The sequence below is a fragment of the Asterias rubens genome, chromosome 3 (genome assembly GCF_902459465.1).
Source record: "Asterias rubens chromosome 3, eAstRub1.3, whole genome shotgun sequence".
NCBI classification, from domain to species: Eukaryota; Metazoa; Echinodermata; class Asteroidea; order Forcipulatida; family Asteriidae; genus Asterias; species Asterias rubens.
Window position 1 is genome coordinate 13752416 of NC_047064.1, and position 16199 is coordinate 13768614.

Genomic DNA, 16199 nt, shown 5'->3' on the forward strand with positions numbered 1-16199 from the left:
CATTAATGACAGAAAGGTTTCTTCAAACATCTGGGCCCAATTTCATAGAGCTGCTAAGCACAAAAATAGCTTAGCATGAAATTTCTTCCTTGATAAAAACAGGATTACCAACCAAATTTAAATTTGTTGCATGTTCTGGTATTCAGCGGTTGTTTGCTTATCCAGAAAATCACGTGGAATTTTGGTTGGTAATCCTGTTTTTATCAAGAAAGCAATTTCATGCTTAGCAAATTTTGGTGCTAAGAAGCTCAATGAAATTGGGCCCTGATGATCAGAATGGCAGGGCCGCATGGGAACAGGATGATAGGAAGCGGGAGCAGGGGGAAGGGGGCAGGAAGTGGGGATGTCTTTGGGTCATTTGAACACAGGGTTTCCTATCTACTCTCTGACAATACGGTTGGCAAACCCCACAAACTCCAACCCTTGAACTGTCAGACCATTCCATATTATCCACATCGTGTGGAATGATGCACTGTGACAGTTTGCAAGTGTCCTGTGGTCTTATGAATTTTTCACCCAAATTCGAGCTCTGACATCTATAATACACTTTGTTTGATTAAACAAATTATAATAATAATGTTGAAGTCTTATATAGCGCACGTGTCTACCAAACAAGGTACTCAAGGCGCTGAGAATAAACAAACTTCCAGAAAGATAGGTTATTGCAGTGATGAATTCTGAGACCCAATTACATAATATGTAGCACCTTATACATGTTATAAGGGACAAGCCAGCTGAGATTTGATGGTTCGGGAAGCATAAAATCAGTGTCCACACAAAATAAATAGCTAAATAGCGCCCTCTGTTGCCCATGCAATGATTAGGGAATTGAACATTTTACACAGGGACTGAAGATGCAAGAAGCTGTGTACTGCATTGTGTGTAAGCAATGCTACGTCGTCTGTCAATCCAGGAAAACTGAGATGGGGGAAAGTGGAAATGATACTCTTGCTGGCAACAACATGCATGATACTGTAGCGGAATCCACCTATGAATTCGTCCTGTCAACGGAGTTATTAAAGAAATGGCCGGATAATTGATCATAAGAAAAATGTAAGCCAATAGTTTTTGGACTCGCAAACAATTCAAGTGTTTCCAGTTGTCGTCACTGTACTTTCTTAGCAACTCTTTACTCTAAGAGATTGTCCTGTCAACGGAGTTATTAAAGAAATGGCCGGATAATTAATCATAAGAAAAATGTAAGCCAATAGTTTTTGGACTCGCAAACAATTCAAGTGTTTCCAGTTGTCGTCACTGTACTTTCTTAGCAACTCTTTACTCTAAGAGATTGTCCAGTAAATGGAGTTATTAAAGAAATGGCCGGATAATTAATCATAAGAAAAATGTAAGCCAATAGTTTTTGGACTCGCAAACAATTCAAGTGTTTCCAGTTGTCGTCACTGTACTTTCTTAGCAACTCTTTACTCTAAGAGATTGTCCAGTAAATGGAGTTATTAAAGAAATGGCCGGATAATTAATCATAAGAAAAATGTAAGCCAATAGTTTTTGGACTCGCAAACAATTCAAGTGTTTCCAGTTGTCGTCACTGTACTTTCTTAGCAACTCTTTACTCTAAGAGATTGTCCAGTAAATGGAGTTATTAAAGAAATGGCCGGATAATTAGTCATAAGAAAAATGTAAGCCAATAGTTTTTGGACTCGCAAACAATTCAAATGTTTCTTAGATAACAACAAAAATAACTTCCAAATCTCATTTCACATAAAAATTGGGGAGGTAGTGTGGACTCTAGTCAATGAATGTCGCTATTCAGACAAAACCATCGAACCTTTACACTTAATTCACCTAAACAAACATGATATAAAAAGGCCCAACTTCAGCCATTTGAAGAAAAAAAAGTGCATCATGTACCTAATGGTTTTGGCTTTTATAGACTTTCCAGAAAATTAAATATTATTTTTGCTGTTTCTTTTCTTAGGGCCCAACAAATCGGAAATCAGACTTAAGTCAGAAGAATATCATGCCTGTAACAAAAGGAAGAAATAGGAGATTACAGACATAATTAATCTACTGAGCCTTAAGGCAAGAGTTGCCACGCCTTTGGCCCTGCCCCCTAACACTGTCCATGCACAAACTGAAAAACAAAGCTGAGCAAAAAGCAGGCAACATATAAGCGTCTTTATTTACCATCAATCATCACATACCCAGGGGGTGGGGGGAGTGGGGGGGGGGGCAATCAGTGACTTACCAGCTTCATTACTCCAGCCACATGGGTTGCTATTGTCTTTGTATTTTAGGGAATGGGGGAATAGATGGGTGTAAGCAAATCAAATTAAGGTTGTTAAGCAGAGAAAGAAGAAGAACAAACTTTTTAAGCAAAAAAATTATACTAAAAAAATAGAAAAAGAGAAAAGTCAAGTAAGAGGAGATGCTGCGCTCGAAGGATTCTCATAAAGTAATAAATAAAAGTAATTTTTTAAATTGTAACTGTATGAGCCATCTTGGTCCTTTTGAGAATCTGAATGTTAGACTGACCCCAAGCTACTGTGAAATGAGAACAATAAGATAAATACCAAATAGAAGTCCCCTCTGAGCTGTGATTGCTCTAGAGTTCAACAGCCCTATTTCCGACAATCCTATGTTCCAAAAACCTCCTCACGATTTACACACTTGGGTCAGGTTTAAGGTTTGATTTAAAGTCACCTGGAAATATGTATGCCATTCATCGCGCCTTCATTGACGTCACGAACAGCGCCCTCTCGAGTTGGGCTTGTTATCAAATTTGTAAATAACATGGAAACTAATTTTTGTAAACCTTAGTTAATTGTATAGTCATACTCCACTCGTCAAAACACATATTTTAGTGACAAAAGCTTTATTTTGACAAAATACCACTTCCAGGTGACTTTAAGGGTAAGGGCGAGGCTTAGGGTTAGGACATAATATACTAGGGGCGTTGGATCATAGGGTGTCAGAACATAGGTGTGTAACCCGTCTGACAAAGGTGTTATGGGTGACGGATTTAGACATCTTTGGTAAAAAGGACATTTACAAAGAAAGAACATCTAGGAAAGTATCAGCTTAGTTTATCAAAGTATAATTAGGTTAAATTTCTATGTATATGTGTAGCTTAGCATCTGTCCTGTTATTTTGCTTAGCAAAGCTGAGTATCTTTCTAAAGTCTTAGTTTAGCTTAAAAAATAATCTTTCATTGTTTTGCTTCTTGTGTTTTTGTTTAAGTAAAAATTAGTATCTGTCAATAGTATAGGGTTAGTATCTTTCTTAATGTGGGTTAGTTTAGTGTGGTTCTTTATATCGCTTAGTGTCTTTTTAAGTGTAGCTTAGTATTTCTTAGTTTAGCTTAGTATCTTTCTCACTTTAGCATAGTGTATGTTTTAGTACAGCTTAGTATATATTTCAATGAAGTTAGAGATGTTAAAGATGGAAACTACACAAAAGCAGCTTTAAAGTGAATAGCACTGTGGGCAATTCAACAATTAAAGGGACATGCTGCCTTGGATCGGGCAAGTTGGTCTATAAAAAGCATTTGAAACTGTTTGCTATGAAATGCATATGGTTAGAAAGTGAATAAAAGTAGATAATGATCCACACAAATATGACTCGAAATTGCACGGCTTTCCTCATAGGTTGTGAACTAACAACGGCAAGCAAATTTGTGAAGTCAAATGTTTGACTACACCAAATGGCCAACCATGTTAGTTCGCAAAAGAAAAAGGAAAACCTCGCACTTTTCATGACACATTTTTGTGGATCATTATATTCTACTTTTAAAACATCTTTCCAACCATATGTATTAAACAACGGTTACAAATGCTTTGCATGGACCAACTCGCCCGACAAGGCAATGTGCCCTTAAAGACAGTGGACACTATTGGTAATTGTCAAAGACCAGTCTTCTCACTTGGTGTATCTCAACATATGCATAAAATAAAAAACCTGAGAAAATATGAGCTCAATTGGTCGTCGAGTTGCAAAATAACTTTGAAAGAAAAAACACCCTTGTCACACGAAGTTGTGTGCTTTCAGATTCTTGATTTCGAGACCTCAAATTCTAAACTTGAGGTCTCGAAATCAAATTCGTGGAAAACTACTTCTTTATTAAGAGTGAGCCTTTTCTCAAAATGTTTTATACTATCAAAAGCTCCCCATTACTCAGTACCAAGTAAGGTTTTATGCTGATAAGTATTTTGAGTAATTACCAATAGTGTCCACTGCCTTTAAGCATGGTGTCATTTGGTGTTTTACAGTTCAGAATTATCAACTTAACTATCTGTGTGATTGCAAGACTATTTTCGAAGTACTTAAAGCTAAGCAATATAACATGCTTACACACTGTATATGAAATTCACTGCTACTACTAAGCAAAGAAGTTTCAGCTTTTAACATGAGTAATAGAAGAAGTACAGGCCTGGAGTTTCATCTTTGAGAGGGCAAGGCCACTTTAAGTTGCCAAGGGCACTTCCAATGGACAATCTTACAGTCTATGGGAAACCAAGGCACTTCCAATGGACAATCTTACAGTCTATGGGAAACCAAGGCACTTCCAATGGACAATCTTACAGTCTATGGGAAACCAAGGCACTTCCAATGGACAATCTTACAGTCTATGGGAAACCAAGGCACTTCCAATGGACAATCTTACAGTCTATGGGAAACCAAGGCAAAGACAAGGGGCAGAAAAGGCTGTGTACTCCGTTGTACTGTGTAAGTCCAGGCCTGAATTTCCAGCAAAACTTCCACACAAATTGTGCACACTCTGTCTGGGAAAAAAGCTCCACTTCGATCAAGCCGCTTAGGCAAGAAAAAGTTGCTAAACAGATTTCTACTGATTCAAATAAGCAGTAGCCAGTCACAGACAGGACAAATCGAATGGTATTTTAAATAAGCATAGTTGTTTTGTGCTGAGCTACGTGTTGTGCTTTTAAGCAGCTGTAAGAAAGTAAGGCCAAGGTGCTCAAAGTATTAGATTGAAGCGTGCTGTCATTTTGGGATGAGTTTCTCAGACCCTACCAGGACTATAGCTGTAGCAAGTGCCTTTAACAAGCATCATTTTCCAGTAGCCCGTTGCAGCCACACAAGCAGAGACCTCAGAAACTCCAGCCTTTGGATGGATGAACTGTTAAGCATGGAGTACTACTTCGTAATCACACTTCGGGTGCAAATTAGTCCTAAAATGAGGCACATGCTGGTCGACAAAAAGGACAACGTTTTTCAACACGCCCTAAATAATTTTGAAAATTACATGTAGTTGTCACCAAATATGCCTCCAAAGGTATCCATACCACGTCTTCCCTTTTCTCTGTTCCCGGACAAAATCTCCTTGCAAAAAAATCCTCACCCCAACCTCTGCCCCAGTCTGGGCATACAGCCTTAATTAATCACTGTCAGCATAAAAACGTACTTGTTTACGCTCAATGGAGAGCTGCTGATAGTCATGATAGTATAATTAAACATTGTGAGAAACGGCTCCCTCTGCAGCAGAGTAGTTTTCAAGACCTCAGGATGTAATTCTCAAAATCAAGCATCTGGAAGCACACAACTTCGTGTGACAAGAGTGTTTTTTCTTCCATTAGCATCTCACAATTTCGACGGCAAATTGAGTTCAAATTTTCACAGGTTTGTTTGTGCATAATATGTTGAGATACACCAAGTGAGAAGACTGGTCTATGACAATTACCAAAGGTGTCCAGTGTCTTTAAGGATTAAATAGCCAAATGAATCTTCCAACCGCTTTTTCATAGCACAAATTATGGTTCCTCTAAAAGGCGAAATGAGTTATAACAAAAAAAATTAACCACCTTGATTGTAGCCTAAATTCATCTCTTATAAACATTCTTGTCATGTGGTGTTTTTCTTACTGTGCAATTTCTTAGCTACCCTAGCCAAACTGACCCAAGCAATCATTTTGTTGCCAATCTCCAAGCTAGCCCCCTAGCTTGGAGGCCAACTGAATCTGAATGTTTCTCCTTTTCTAAATAGTCAGAAATGTATAAGGGATTGGCAAAAGGCATACTCTATATACCTTGGAGAGGCGAAGGGCGCAGCCACTGCAAGTGATGGGGGACGTGCACCCATAGCCTCATTTTGGGTAAAAATTATGATGTCATGCATAAATATTAAGAGAGGCATATTGGTTCCCAACCAATGGTTCTTTTGAGAAACTTTAAGGTAGTGCATACTGCTCTACCAACCAGGCTCCTAGTGGGGTGATACCCATACCTAGATCCTAATGGACTGTGAAGGGGGTAACCCTGTTTCAGCCCCAGGAGTAGGTGGCAAGGTGTCCATGTCAGAGTTGATTTGGGTCAATAGCCCAATCAATTAAAACTGTAGCCCCCCACCTTAAAGTGGCCATCCGGCCTTGTCATTTGGGTGATATCTCACTAAAAAAAGAACCAACACTACTCATCAGAGATTTAAAGGATTTGGATACTTTTTTTCTTCAGGATACAGAAAAAAATCTCAAGGTGACTTCAAGAGCAAATGAATGATTTTTTTAGTAAGAAAATATTTACCTGCCAGAAGCAGAGCTTGGTGTCAGCGTGGGCGTAGGAAGCCATGTACTTTCCATCAGGTGAGAAAGCTAGAGCAGTCACGGCACTGCCATGCCCAGAGATATGCTAAATGCACAAGAAATATATTCACATTACCTGGTTGTAGGGGACAACATAATTTGTATTACTTCCTGGGGTGTATTCACTCATACCCAAAATAGTTCTTAAAGACTTAAACACATTACCACCACAGACATCATATCCATCACAGACAATAAGACCTTTAAAGGCAGTGGACAGTACTATTGGTAATTACTCAAAATATTTATTTAGAATAAAAACTTACTTGGTATTAAACAAGCAATGGAGAGCTGTTGATAGTATAAAACATTGAGAGAAATGGCTCCCTGTGAAGTTGCGTAGTTTTTGAGAAAGAAGTAACTTTCCACAAATTTGATTTCGAGACCTCAGAATCAGATTTTTAGGTCTCGAAATCAAGCATCTGGAAGCACACACCTTTGTTCTGGCAAGGGTGTTTTTTCTTCCATAATTATCTCGCAACTTCGATGAAAATTGAGTTCAAATTTTCACAGGTTTGATTTTGTATGCATATGTTGAAGTGAGAAGACTGGTCTTTGACAATTACCAAAAGTGTCCAGCAGCCGATTTCACGAAACGCTAGGATTAATCCTAACTCAAGTTAGTACGAGTAACCCATCCTAATTAAGGATGGGTTCAATGCGTCCTTTGTATTTTGATATGGAACTGAACCCGTCCTTAGTCCTAAGATTAATCCTAAGTTAGGAAGACTTTGGTGAAATGGACGGCTGTGTCTTTAAGGGAGTAATGACACAACACCTGTTAAAACTGTGCAGGACGAATCAGCCCGGAAGTGATAAAAATACTATTGAGAGCGCCCTCACATGTTAAAAAACAAGGCGAATTATATATGAAGACCATGACTTACCTGTGATTTTCCTGACTTGGCATCATAGATAGCAATAAGGCCCGTCTTAGCGCCTGCAGCAATCCGCTTAGTGTTATGGCAGTAACTCAGCATGTTGAATCTGCAGATACAGGGGAAGATCTCCACTAGGCCCTTGTTCTTCAGCTGGCCTGGATCCAGACAATGCACGACGACGTCCATTACCTAAAGAAAGAGAAGAGGTAAGAGTTGGTAACCACCAATTCTTTTCAGAACCGACACTAGTCAAGAGAGATATTCACACAGTGTTACCACAGACCTCTCTTGTAGTCATACTACCACCATGCAAAGATCAAATCCTACTAAGAAAGAGGTAAAACCAAAAGAGTATCTCAGATGACTGACAAACTCCAGTGAACATGGCATTCACACACAATGGGCAGCCAACTCAGTACCTCTTAACCGAACTACCATAGTTCTCCTAATGTCTCATTCTTAGGACAAAGTAACTATGGTAATGTGTCTTCCTCAAGGACACAAATGCTATCAGAAACATTTGTCCGGTGCTCTTCAACCGCTCAGCCCCGAAACGCCACACCAAAGCTGAAAAGCAAATGAGGCTGATTCCCGTTTTTGTTTTGAGAGATCCAGTTATTGTAATTGGTTTACAGGGGATATTAAACTGATCCCAAGGTACGACTCAATTATCAACATTTTTTACAAGCGTAAAGTCATACACTTTTCAATGTTTTTCCCCCCACACTATTCCTCATAGAGACACTTGCAGATGCTAAAAGAAATACATTGAGAACATAAAGGTGTTAAACAGATATACAATGCTGTAATTTCCTGCGTACAAGATGCGGAACATCTGACTTTCGAGAAGTAAAAAAAAAAAAAATTATCTAATGGTGCCAAAAAGGGACAAAAAAGGGGCATGAAGCTACATATGTTTTAATATAATTTGTTTCAGAAAACCAAAGCGTATTGCAGGCGTCAACCCCTCCTCCCTCCACGCATACAGTTTGTACACTCTTGAACATTTTGATATTTGTGAACAACCCCTTTACCTCAATCATTAGATCCACGACGTCGTTCTGCATCTTCTCAATCAGGAGCTCTACGATTCGGAGCACCTCTGCCTTGGCTCTACTCAACGGGTTCATCTGAAGGATTGCTGCCGGCGTCTGGGTGTTAGTCACCAGCGCCTGGTAGCGAGCCACCTCCTTGGCGATGGTGGTGATGAAGGTTGCCGGCCTGGCAGTGGCGATCAGGGACAGGGAGTGGTGAGAACTGCGGCTTGAATCGGCAGCCGGAGTTATCGGGAGGCCACTACTGATGCTGCAGGGGTAAAAAATATATAATAGACGTCTTCGTTCATTTGATTTCCTCAATAGTAGTCGCATCCCTTACATGAGAGTTCAGGGGGATAGATCCTTTTTCCATGCTGATCCTTACCCATTGCTTGCCAGCCATTTATCCCTGTTCTTTAGGTTTGCAGGTTGCCAAAAGGTAGTGGGCAATCTCTGTAACTTTTTTCCTGACTTTGAAAAACAGTTTGCCGATCTACTTCATATTTTTTTTTTTTTTTACAGAGATGTCAGGTTGCCAGTCTCTTTTATCCCTTTTGCTAACTGTAAAGCACACATACACAGAGCAAGTCAACTGATCTTGTTTTCTGATTGAGGACAGGGAGCAAATCTACTGATCTTGTTCTACGATTGAGGACAGGTAGCGAATCTACTTATAGCTTTTCCTATCAGAGAATGACACATTGCCAGTCTATGTTGTCCATTTTCTTAACCATGAAGGACAGGCAGCTAGTCTATGTATCTTGTGCTATGATAGAGGACAGGTAGTGTACATAGCTTAATCTCCAATTGTGAAGGACAGGTAGCAAGTCTATTTATCTTGTTCACAGATTGAAAAGGACTGGTTGACAGCCTAACATCTTTTTTCCTAACTGTGAAAGACAGGTAGCAAGTCTAATTATCTTGTGCTGTTAGTGATGACAGGTAGCAAGTCTACTTATCTTGTTCTTGGATGAAAAAGGAGAGGTTAACAGTCTACTTATATATCTGTTTTTCCTATCAGAGGATGACACATTGCAGTCTCTGTTATCCATTTTCCTTACTCTGAAGGACAGGTAGCATCTTGTTCTCTGATTGTGAAGGACAGGTAGCAAGTCTACTTATCTTGTTCTCTGAATGTGAAGGACAGGCAAGTCTACTTACATTGCAGCGTACTGATTAGGATTGCTGCATAGCTCCAGTAGACCCAGAAAGACTGCCGAGACATCGACGAACGGCTCCCACACAGTGAACCCCCTACCTAGTAGGTCGATAGCTGCTCGACGGATCGGGGTGTGAGCAGGCAGTTTGGGCTTGGCAGGCTCCAATAAGAGGTAAGCCAATGCTTGAGCTGTGAAACCAAAACGAAATTATGAGAATTAAAAACAACCCATGATCCATATATTTCAGCATCAGGCATGTCAGGGTCTAGTTTCATAGAGCTGCTTTAGCAGAAAAAAAGTAGCTAAGCACAACTAGCCTTGCCCACCAAAAGGTGAGTGTTCTATCTATGAATGGCATTATGATTATTCTTGCTAGGCAAAACATGGTTAAAGCAGCATGAGTAAAATGCTTGTGATTTTGTTTTTACAGAACTTGGGCAAGTACAGATATACAGTGCTAAAACATCACAACGGTGTAAAGGGTAAACCAAAATTTATATTCTTTATCCCCGATTTTAATATCTTATAACTTAAGAAAATGGAGTGTTAAAAGTAAACACAAGAGACCAGAATGCACACAACATAAACCATCCCCTGAAAATGATCAGCCGTCGATTTCACCAAACTCTTCCTGACTTAGGATTAATTTTAGGAATTTAGGATGAGTTAAGTTCCATATCCATAGACGTTAGGATGCATTGAACCAATCTTAACTTGAGATAGGAACATTCTAGCATTTTGAAAACGATCAGCCGTAGATTTCACCAAACTCTTCCTAACTTAGGATTATTTTTAGGACTTAAGGATGAGTTAAGTTTCGTATCCATAGACCATTGAACCAATCTTAAGTTAGGACGAGTTACTTGCCTAACTCCAGATAGGAACATTCTAGCATTTCCTGAAATCGGCCGCAGAGCATACTGATCAACACGTTGAGACGCTAACCCCAAGTTTTTTCAGAACCACCACTACTGAAGTTTCCTTCAATGCCGACTATTTCAATAGAGCCTGAAGGTGTACTCAAACTACTCAGGGGATTGAATGAAAATAAAGCATCTGGACCAGATGGGATCTCCTCCAAAATATTGAAACTGGCTGCAGAGGAACTGGCTCCGGCATTGACAGTGATCTTCAACACATCCTTGCGCACAGGAATCGTCCCGGCAGACTGGCTTACAGCCAACATTTCCCCTATCTTCAAAAAGGGAGACAAGGCTACAGCGAGCAACTACCGCCCTGTATCCCTTACTTCAGTATGCTGTAAGCTGCTAGAGCACATTCTCTATAGTAACATCATGAAGCATCTGGATCAGCAGAAGATCTTAACTGAAAATCAACATGGATTTCGTGCTCAGCACTCATGCGAGACACAACTCATTCAGACGATTCACGACTTGGGGAAGTCATTGGACACCAGAAGCCAAACCGACATGGTGATAATGGATTTTTCCAAGGCGTTTGATACCGTACCACACAAGCGTCTCCTTCATAAAATCAACAGCTATGGAATCAACAGTAACACCTTCAACTGGATCTCCAATTTCCTCACTCAAAGAAAACAACGGGTTGTCATCAATGGTGAGTGCTCTGCATGGACTCACGTCAAATCCGGGGTGCCACAAGGGACGGTGCTGGGCCCTCTACTCTTTTTACTCTACATAAACGACTTACCAGATAACATCAACTCCACCGTACGACTGTTTGCGGATGATTGTGTCTTGTATTCTATCATCAAAGACCAGTCAGACTCTACCAAACTCCAGCTGGACCTCGACACTCTCTCCAAGTGGCAGGACACGTGGCAGATGAGATTTAATACTTCCAAATGCTTTGTGCTCTGCCTCTCACATGCCAGATCAACCAAACAGTTCAATTACACTCTAGGTGGCACAACTCTACAAGAGACAGCATCTCATTCATACTTGGGGGTTGAGATAACCAATGACCTTAAATGGGGGAACCATATCCAATCAATCTCTGCCAGAGCGAACAGAGCCCTTGGCTTTATTAGACGCAACCTACACTGCTGCCCTCAAGATCTCAAGTCCATCGCTTACCAGACCCTGGTTCGCCCACTTCTGGAGTACGCGACAATCATTTGGGATCCCTACACACAGGAACAAAAAGACAAACTCGAGATGATACAGAGAAGAGCAGCCCACTTCAACTGCAGAGACTACAACCGCACAAGCAGTGTTACAACTATGCTAAAATCTCTCCAGTGGGACACCCTGGAAAGCAGACAGAAAGTGGCACGAATTTCAATGCTCCACAAAATCCACCATGGTCAGGCTGCCGTCCCGGCAGGAAAGTTCTTACAGCCGGTCACACGCCAATCCAGACACAATCACAACAAGGCCTACCAACTGTTCTCCGCAAACAAAGACTGTTTCAAATATTCATACTTCCCCCAAACAGTAAAAGACTGGAACACATTACCACCAGAAATCATAGCCATCATGGACAATAAGATCTTTAAAGGAGCCGTCATATCTCACCTAAGAAGTAACTAAAAACTGCACCGCGCACACTCACTCTTCTCGTTTTGCTCTAGTAAGAGCGTTGAGAATATTGATCCAGATCCAGATACTCCAAAAAAAAGAAGATATTCACACAGTGTTGTCGCAAACCTCTCTTAGTTTTACTTCCACCATGCAAAGTTTTGAATCCTTCTAAGCAGAAACTTGTCAACTCACCTGTATGTCTAGCTAGTGAGTAGTCGCTCATCCCGAAGCCTTGTTGCACCTGACGATGGGTCGGTGTGCCCTGCAGACGACTCGGTTGAATCTCTGCACCAAACTCTGCCCCGATCACACCGAGCATAACGATCGCCGTAGCCTGCTTGCGTCTTGATTCAAAGGAGGTGGAACACTTCTTAGTTGGTGAATCACCTGAAAAAAAGGAAATATGAATCCTTTATTTTGTTTTATTGATGTATGAAATCTTAATTCAATTTTATGCAGTTGACAACAAATTTGAATTAAAGAAATTTTCGTAAAGTGCCTAATGCAAAAGACTCTAAGCATAAAGAGAACAATGAAATATACAATGAAAAAAATTTGAGCTCAATTACAAGTAAGCAGATTACAAATAACCAGCTTCAACAAATGTGCTTTTAACAGAGACTTATAACAGTTTAAATAACTAGTCTGGCAGGAAGACTATTCTATGTAATCTCCCTAATCAAAATTAATATGATGTAAGGCACTAAAAACAAACTAAATGGACAAAAACAAAAACAAAAACAAAAAAATTGTGGTATACCTAGCAACAGCTGGCACAATAAAGACACAAACATAATGGGAGACTTTCCAACTCTTACCGGGTAAATTTCCATTGTTTACGTAGTTCTGAACATGTGCATTGATCTGAAAACAATGGCTTTATCCTGTAAGTCTGCTGCCACCTGTCATCACAGAAAGTCTCCTAATAAATGTGCTATGTACGTTTTGAGTGCAAGATAAAGCTTTGACATATTCTTCATATATGGATTGTGTGGTATGTGCATATTATTTACAAATGTCATTAAAGCCCATCATTTTTTTCCTGACCAGTTTGGTAAGAATTTCATCCTTACCCGACAGTATTTCCTCCTCATGTTCTTCGCTGTCGTTACTCCCGGAGTCCGAGAGCGAAGTCATTGAGCTAGCTTGACTCTGACTTCCGAGCAGACTGAGAGACGAGTCTACGTAGTTGGGCAGATGATGAGCCCATGTGTGGATCACCTCTTCCCGCCCATCTGCTCCAATACGACGCAGCTCAGCCAAAAGGAGGGCTTGTGCAGCAGCGCGCACCTGGAATTTCGGTGATTGGATTTCGTTTTAGAACCTTAGCGACATCTACTTTTACATTTATGTTTAGTTTTTAAAACTTTGAGAAAATAGAATTAGGTGTTGCAAACGAATTACCAACCAAATGGACCCATGGTATACATGCAAAAAATATTTAATGGCCTGACGTTTTGACCCTAGCAGAGTCTTTCTCTTTTCTCAAAGGTTTTATAACATTCAAAGATTGCATGCAAATAATTCTTAGGGTTCGTGAAACTGGCAGTTCAACAAAACGCTTTGTTACTAATAATCTATGATTTGGGTACTTCTTGTAACAAAAAAACAAAATGTCCACAGATTTTCATTAAATTTGTACCATTTGAAGATAATATTAGAAAGCGTACCTTAAAATATGAGTCGCTGAGATGCTGTTGTTTGTGAGAAATGAGTAAAACAATGTCATGAAAATACGTTTTTACATGCTAAAATAATTTTCGTCACATGATCACCGAGACAAAAATTATTTTCATGACCTTGTTTTACTCATTTCTCAAAAACTAGAGCTGCTCAGCAAGTAACTTTTTTTAGGGAAGCTTTCTACTATCATTATCTTCATACTGTGTAAGTTTAATGTTAATCTGTGGACATTGTGTTTTTGTGTCTTACAAAAAGTACATAGACTCCTTAATCATTCAATTGATTGTATCTGAAACACAACGCTTTAAAGCCATTATACACTTTTGGTACAGAAAAGAAGAAAACAAAAGTTCACAGACTTACAAATAACTTACAGGGTTTACAGAAGGTAATGGTGAAAGACTTCTCATGAAGTCATTATACGCTTCCGGTAAACAGTATTGTCCTAAGCCCACACTGCGTGTATCACAACTTATATATCAAATAACAAACCTGTGAAAATTTAGGCTCAATTGGTCATCGGAGTCGGGAGAAAATAACGGGAAAACCCACCAATGTTTCCGCACGTTTCACCGTGTCATGACATGTGTTTAATAAATCCGTAATTCTCGATATCGAGAATTGATATTGTTTTTGTGTTTTGTCAAAAAGTAAAGCATTTCATGGAATAATATTTCAAGAGAAGTCTTTCACCATTACCTTCTGTAAACCCTGTAAACTATTTGTAAATCTGTGAACTTTTATTTTTTTTTCTGTACCGAAAGTGTATAATGGCTTTAGGACACAAGTGTCACGGCTGGGGAATTAAACCCACACTCTGCTGATCAGAAACACAAAAGTTTGAATTTGTTGCTCTTAACCGCTTGACCACGACACTTCACCGTGAGACACTGGCCTTCAGATAATAAAGACTCACCTCTAGGCATCTGTCTTGCCATCGTCTTGCCAGCATCTCTAGATGTGGTGGTTTGTACCTAGTGCTCCCCAATAGATCCGGCAGCAGTACACAATGCAATGCAGCTAACAGACTCCAACCTAGTATAAACAAACGTTGCACATGAATTTGTCGCTCGTTTCAAGACCAAGCCATCACCTCCAACTGATCGAACCTCATACATCATTCTACTCAATATTTCAAGATGTGGATAGTCATAGGATGTCAGGTTGGCAAGTATTTGGCCATGACATGAATCCTACTCACTGAATGAAGATGTATACGACACTGGACACTATTGGTCATTACTCAAAATAATTATTAGCATAAAACCGTTCTCGGTAACGAGTAATGAGGAGAGGTTGATAATATAAAACATTGTGAGAAACGGCTGCCTCTGAAGTGACATAGTTTTAGAGAAAGAAGTAATTTTCCACGAATTTGATTTCGAGACCTCAGAATTAAATTTCAAGGTCTTGAAATCATCCATCTGAAATCACACAACTTTGTGTGACAATGGTGGTTTTGCTTTCATTATTATCTCGCAAATTCGACGACCGATTGAGCTCAAATTTTCACAGGTTTGTTATTTTATGCATATGCTGAGATACACCAAGTGAGAAGACTGGTCTTTGACAATAACCAATAGTGTCCAGTGTCTTTAAATTGCCAGAAGTTTCAGCTTTATTAAAAGTTGTCAAGGTTCTTGAGAAAAAAGGGAAAACAATCACAAAGCAATGTTTTCAGGGAGTCACCTAAATCCATTGTACATGCGTAAATGGTTTCTGTCTATTGAGACAAAAATATTTTTGTGAAATTGTTTTTCTCATTTCTAAAGGAAAAACAGCATCTCAGCAAGTAATACTTTCAGGGAAGCTTTCTACTATCATTAACTATAAAGTGTGTAAATTTAATGTAAATCTGTGGACTTTTGTAATTTTTGGTCGTCCAAAAAGTACCTTAACTATGAAATTAGGTCTAGGATACATAACGCATAGTGGTGTCCATGAGTCATACCTTGTTTGATCATAGCTTGTTCTGGAGTCAGATCGGCAAGATTATCAAACGGGTCGGAATTGTCCCCATCTGTTCCTTTTCCTCCAGGGGACCTGGAACAAAAAATACAAGAGGGTGAATTAACATTTAAAGGAAATGAAATTACCAATTCAATTTTGTGATGCACTCTTTTTCCAATAGCAAGAGTCCTCATTTCAGTAGGGGAATACTCGTGTGAAAATGGTGTAAATTGCATTTTTTTATTTATACCCCTCCAGGGCAAAATGTGTCAACATCCAGACCATCATTCTGAGAAAAAAACGGGTCCGTACATTTTCGTACCCAAGAACCTACCATAGAACCTAGCACAGGCTGTCAGCAAGATAGATGGCTCCACTTTATCAGAGGGTAAGATCTAAACTTGCATTGTACAATGTTATGCACAAAGTAC

The 16199-nt window shown here is 39.6% G+C and overlaps 1 protein-coding gene across 3 annotated transcripts in view; it reads right to left on the reverse strand.

Annotated features, from left to right (window-relative positions):
• Positions 1 to 16199, reverse strand: part of LOC117287878 (WD repeat-containing protein 7-like) — a 39861-nt gene that overhangs the window by 2842 nt on the left and 20820 nt on the right. For 2 of the 3 annotated variants that reach the window (XM_033768470.1, XM_033768469.1), the window contains exons 16-24: positions 15770 to 15861; positions 14735 to 14853; positions 13209 to 13425; positions 12328 to 12522; positions 9633 to 9819; positions 8469 to 8739; positions 7441 to 7623; positions 6495 to 6599; positions 2207 to 2242 (exon numbers count right to left, since the gene is read on the reverse strand). In XM_033768470.1, the coding sequence (XP_033624361.1) occupies positions 2207 to 2242; positions 6495 to 6599; positions 7441 to 7623; positions 8469 to 8739; positions 9633 to 9819; positions 12328 to 12522; positions 13209 to 13425; positions 14735 to 14853; positions 15770 to 15861 (1405 nt within the window). The remainder of the gene's footprint in view (positions 1 to 2206; positions 2243 to 6494; positions 6600 to 7440; positions 7624 to 8468; positions 8740 to 9632; positions 9820 to 12327; positions 12523 to 13208; positions 13426 to 14734; positions 14854 to 15769; positions 15862 to 16199) is intronic. The other variant, XM_033768471.1, reaches the window with a different exon arrangement.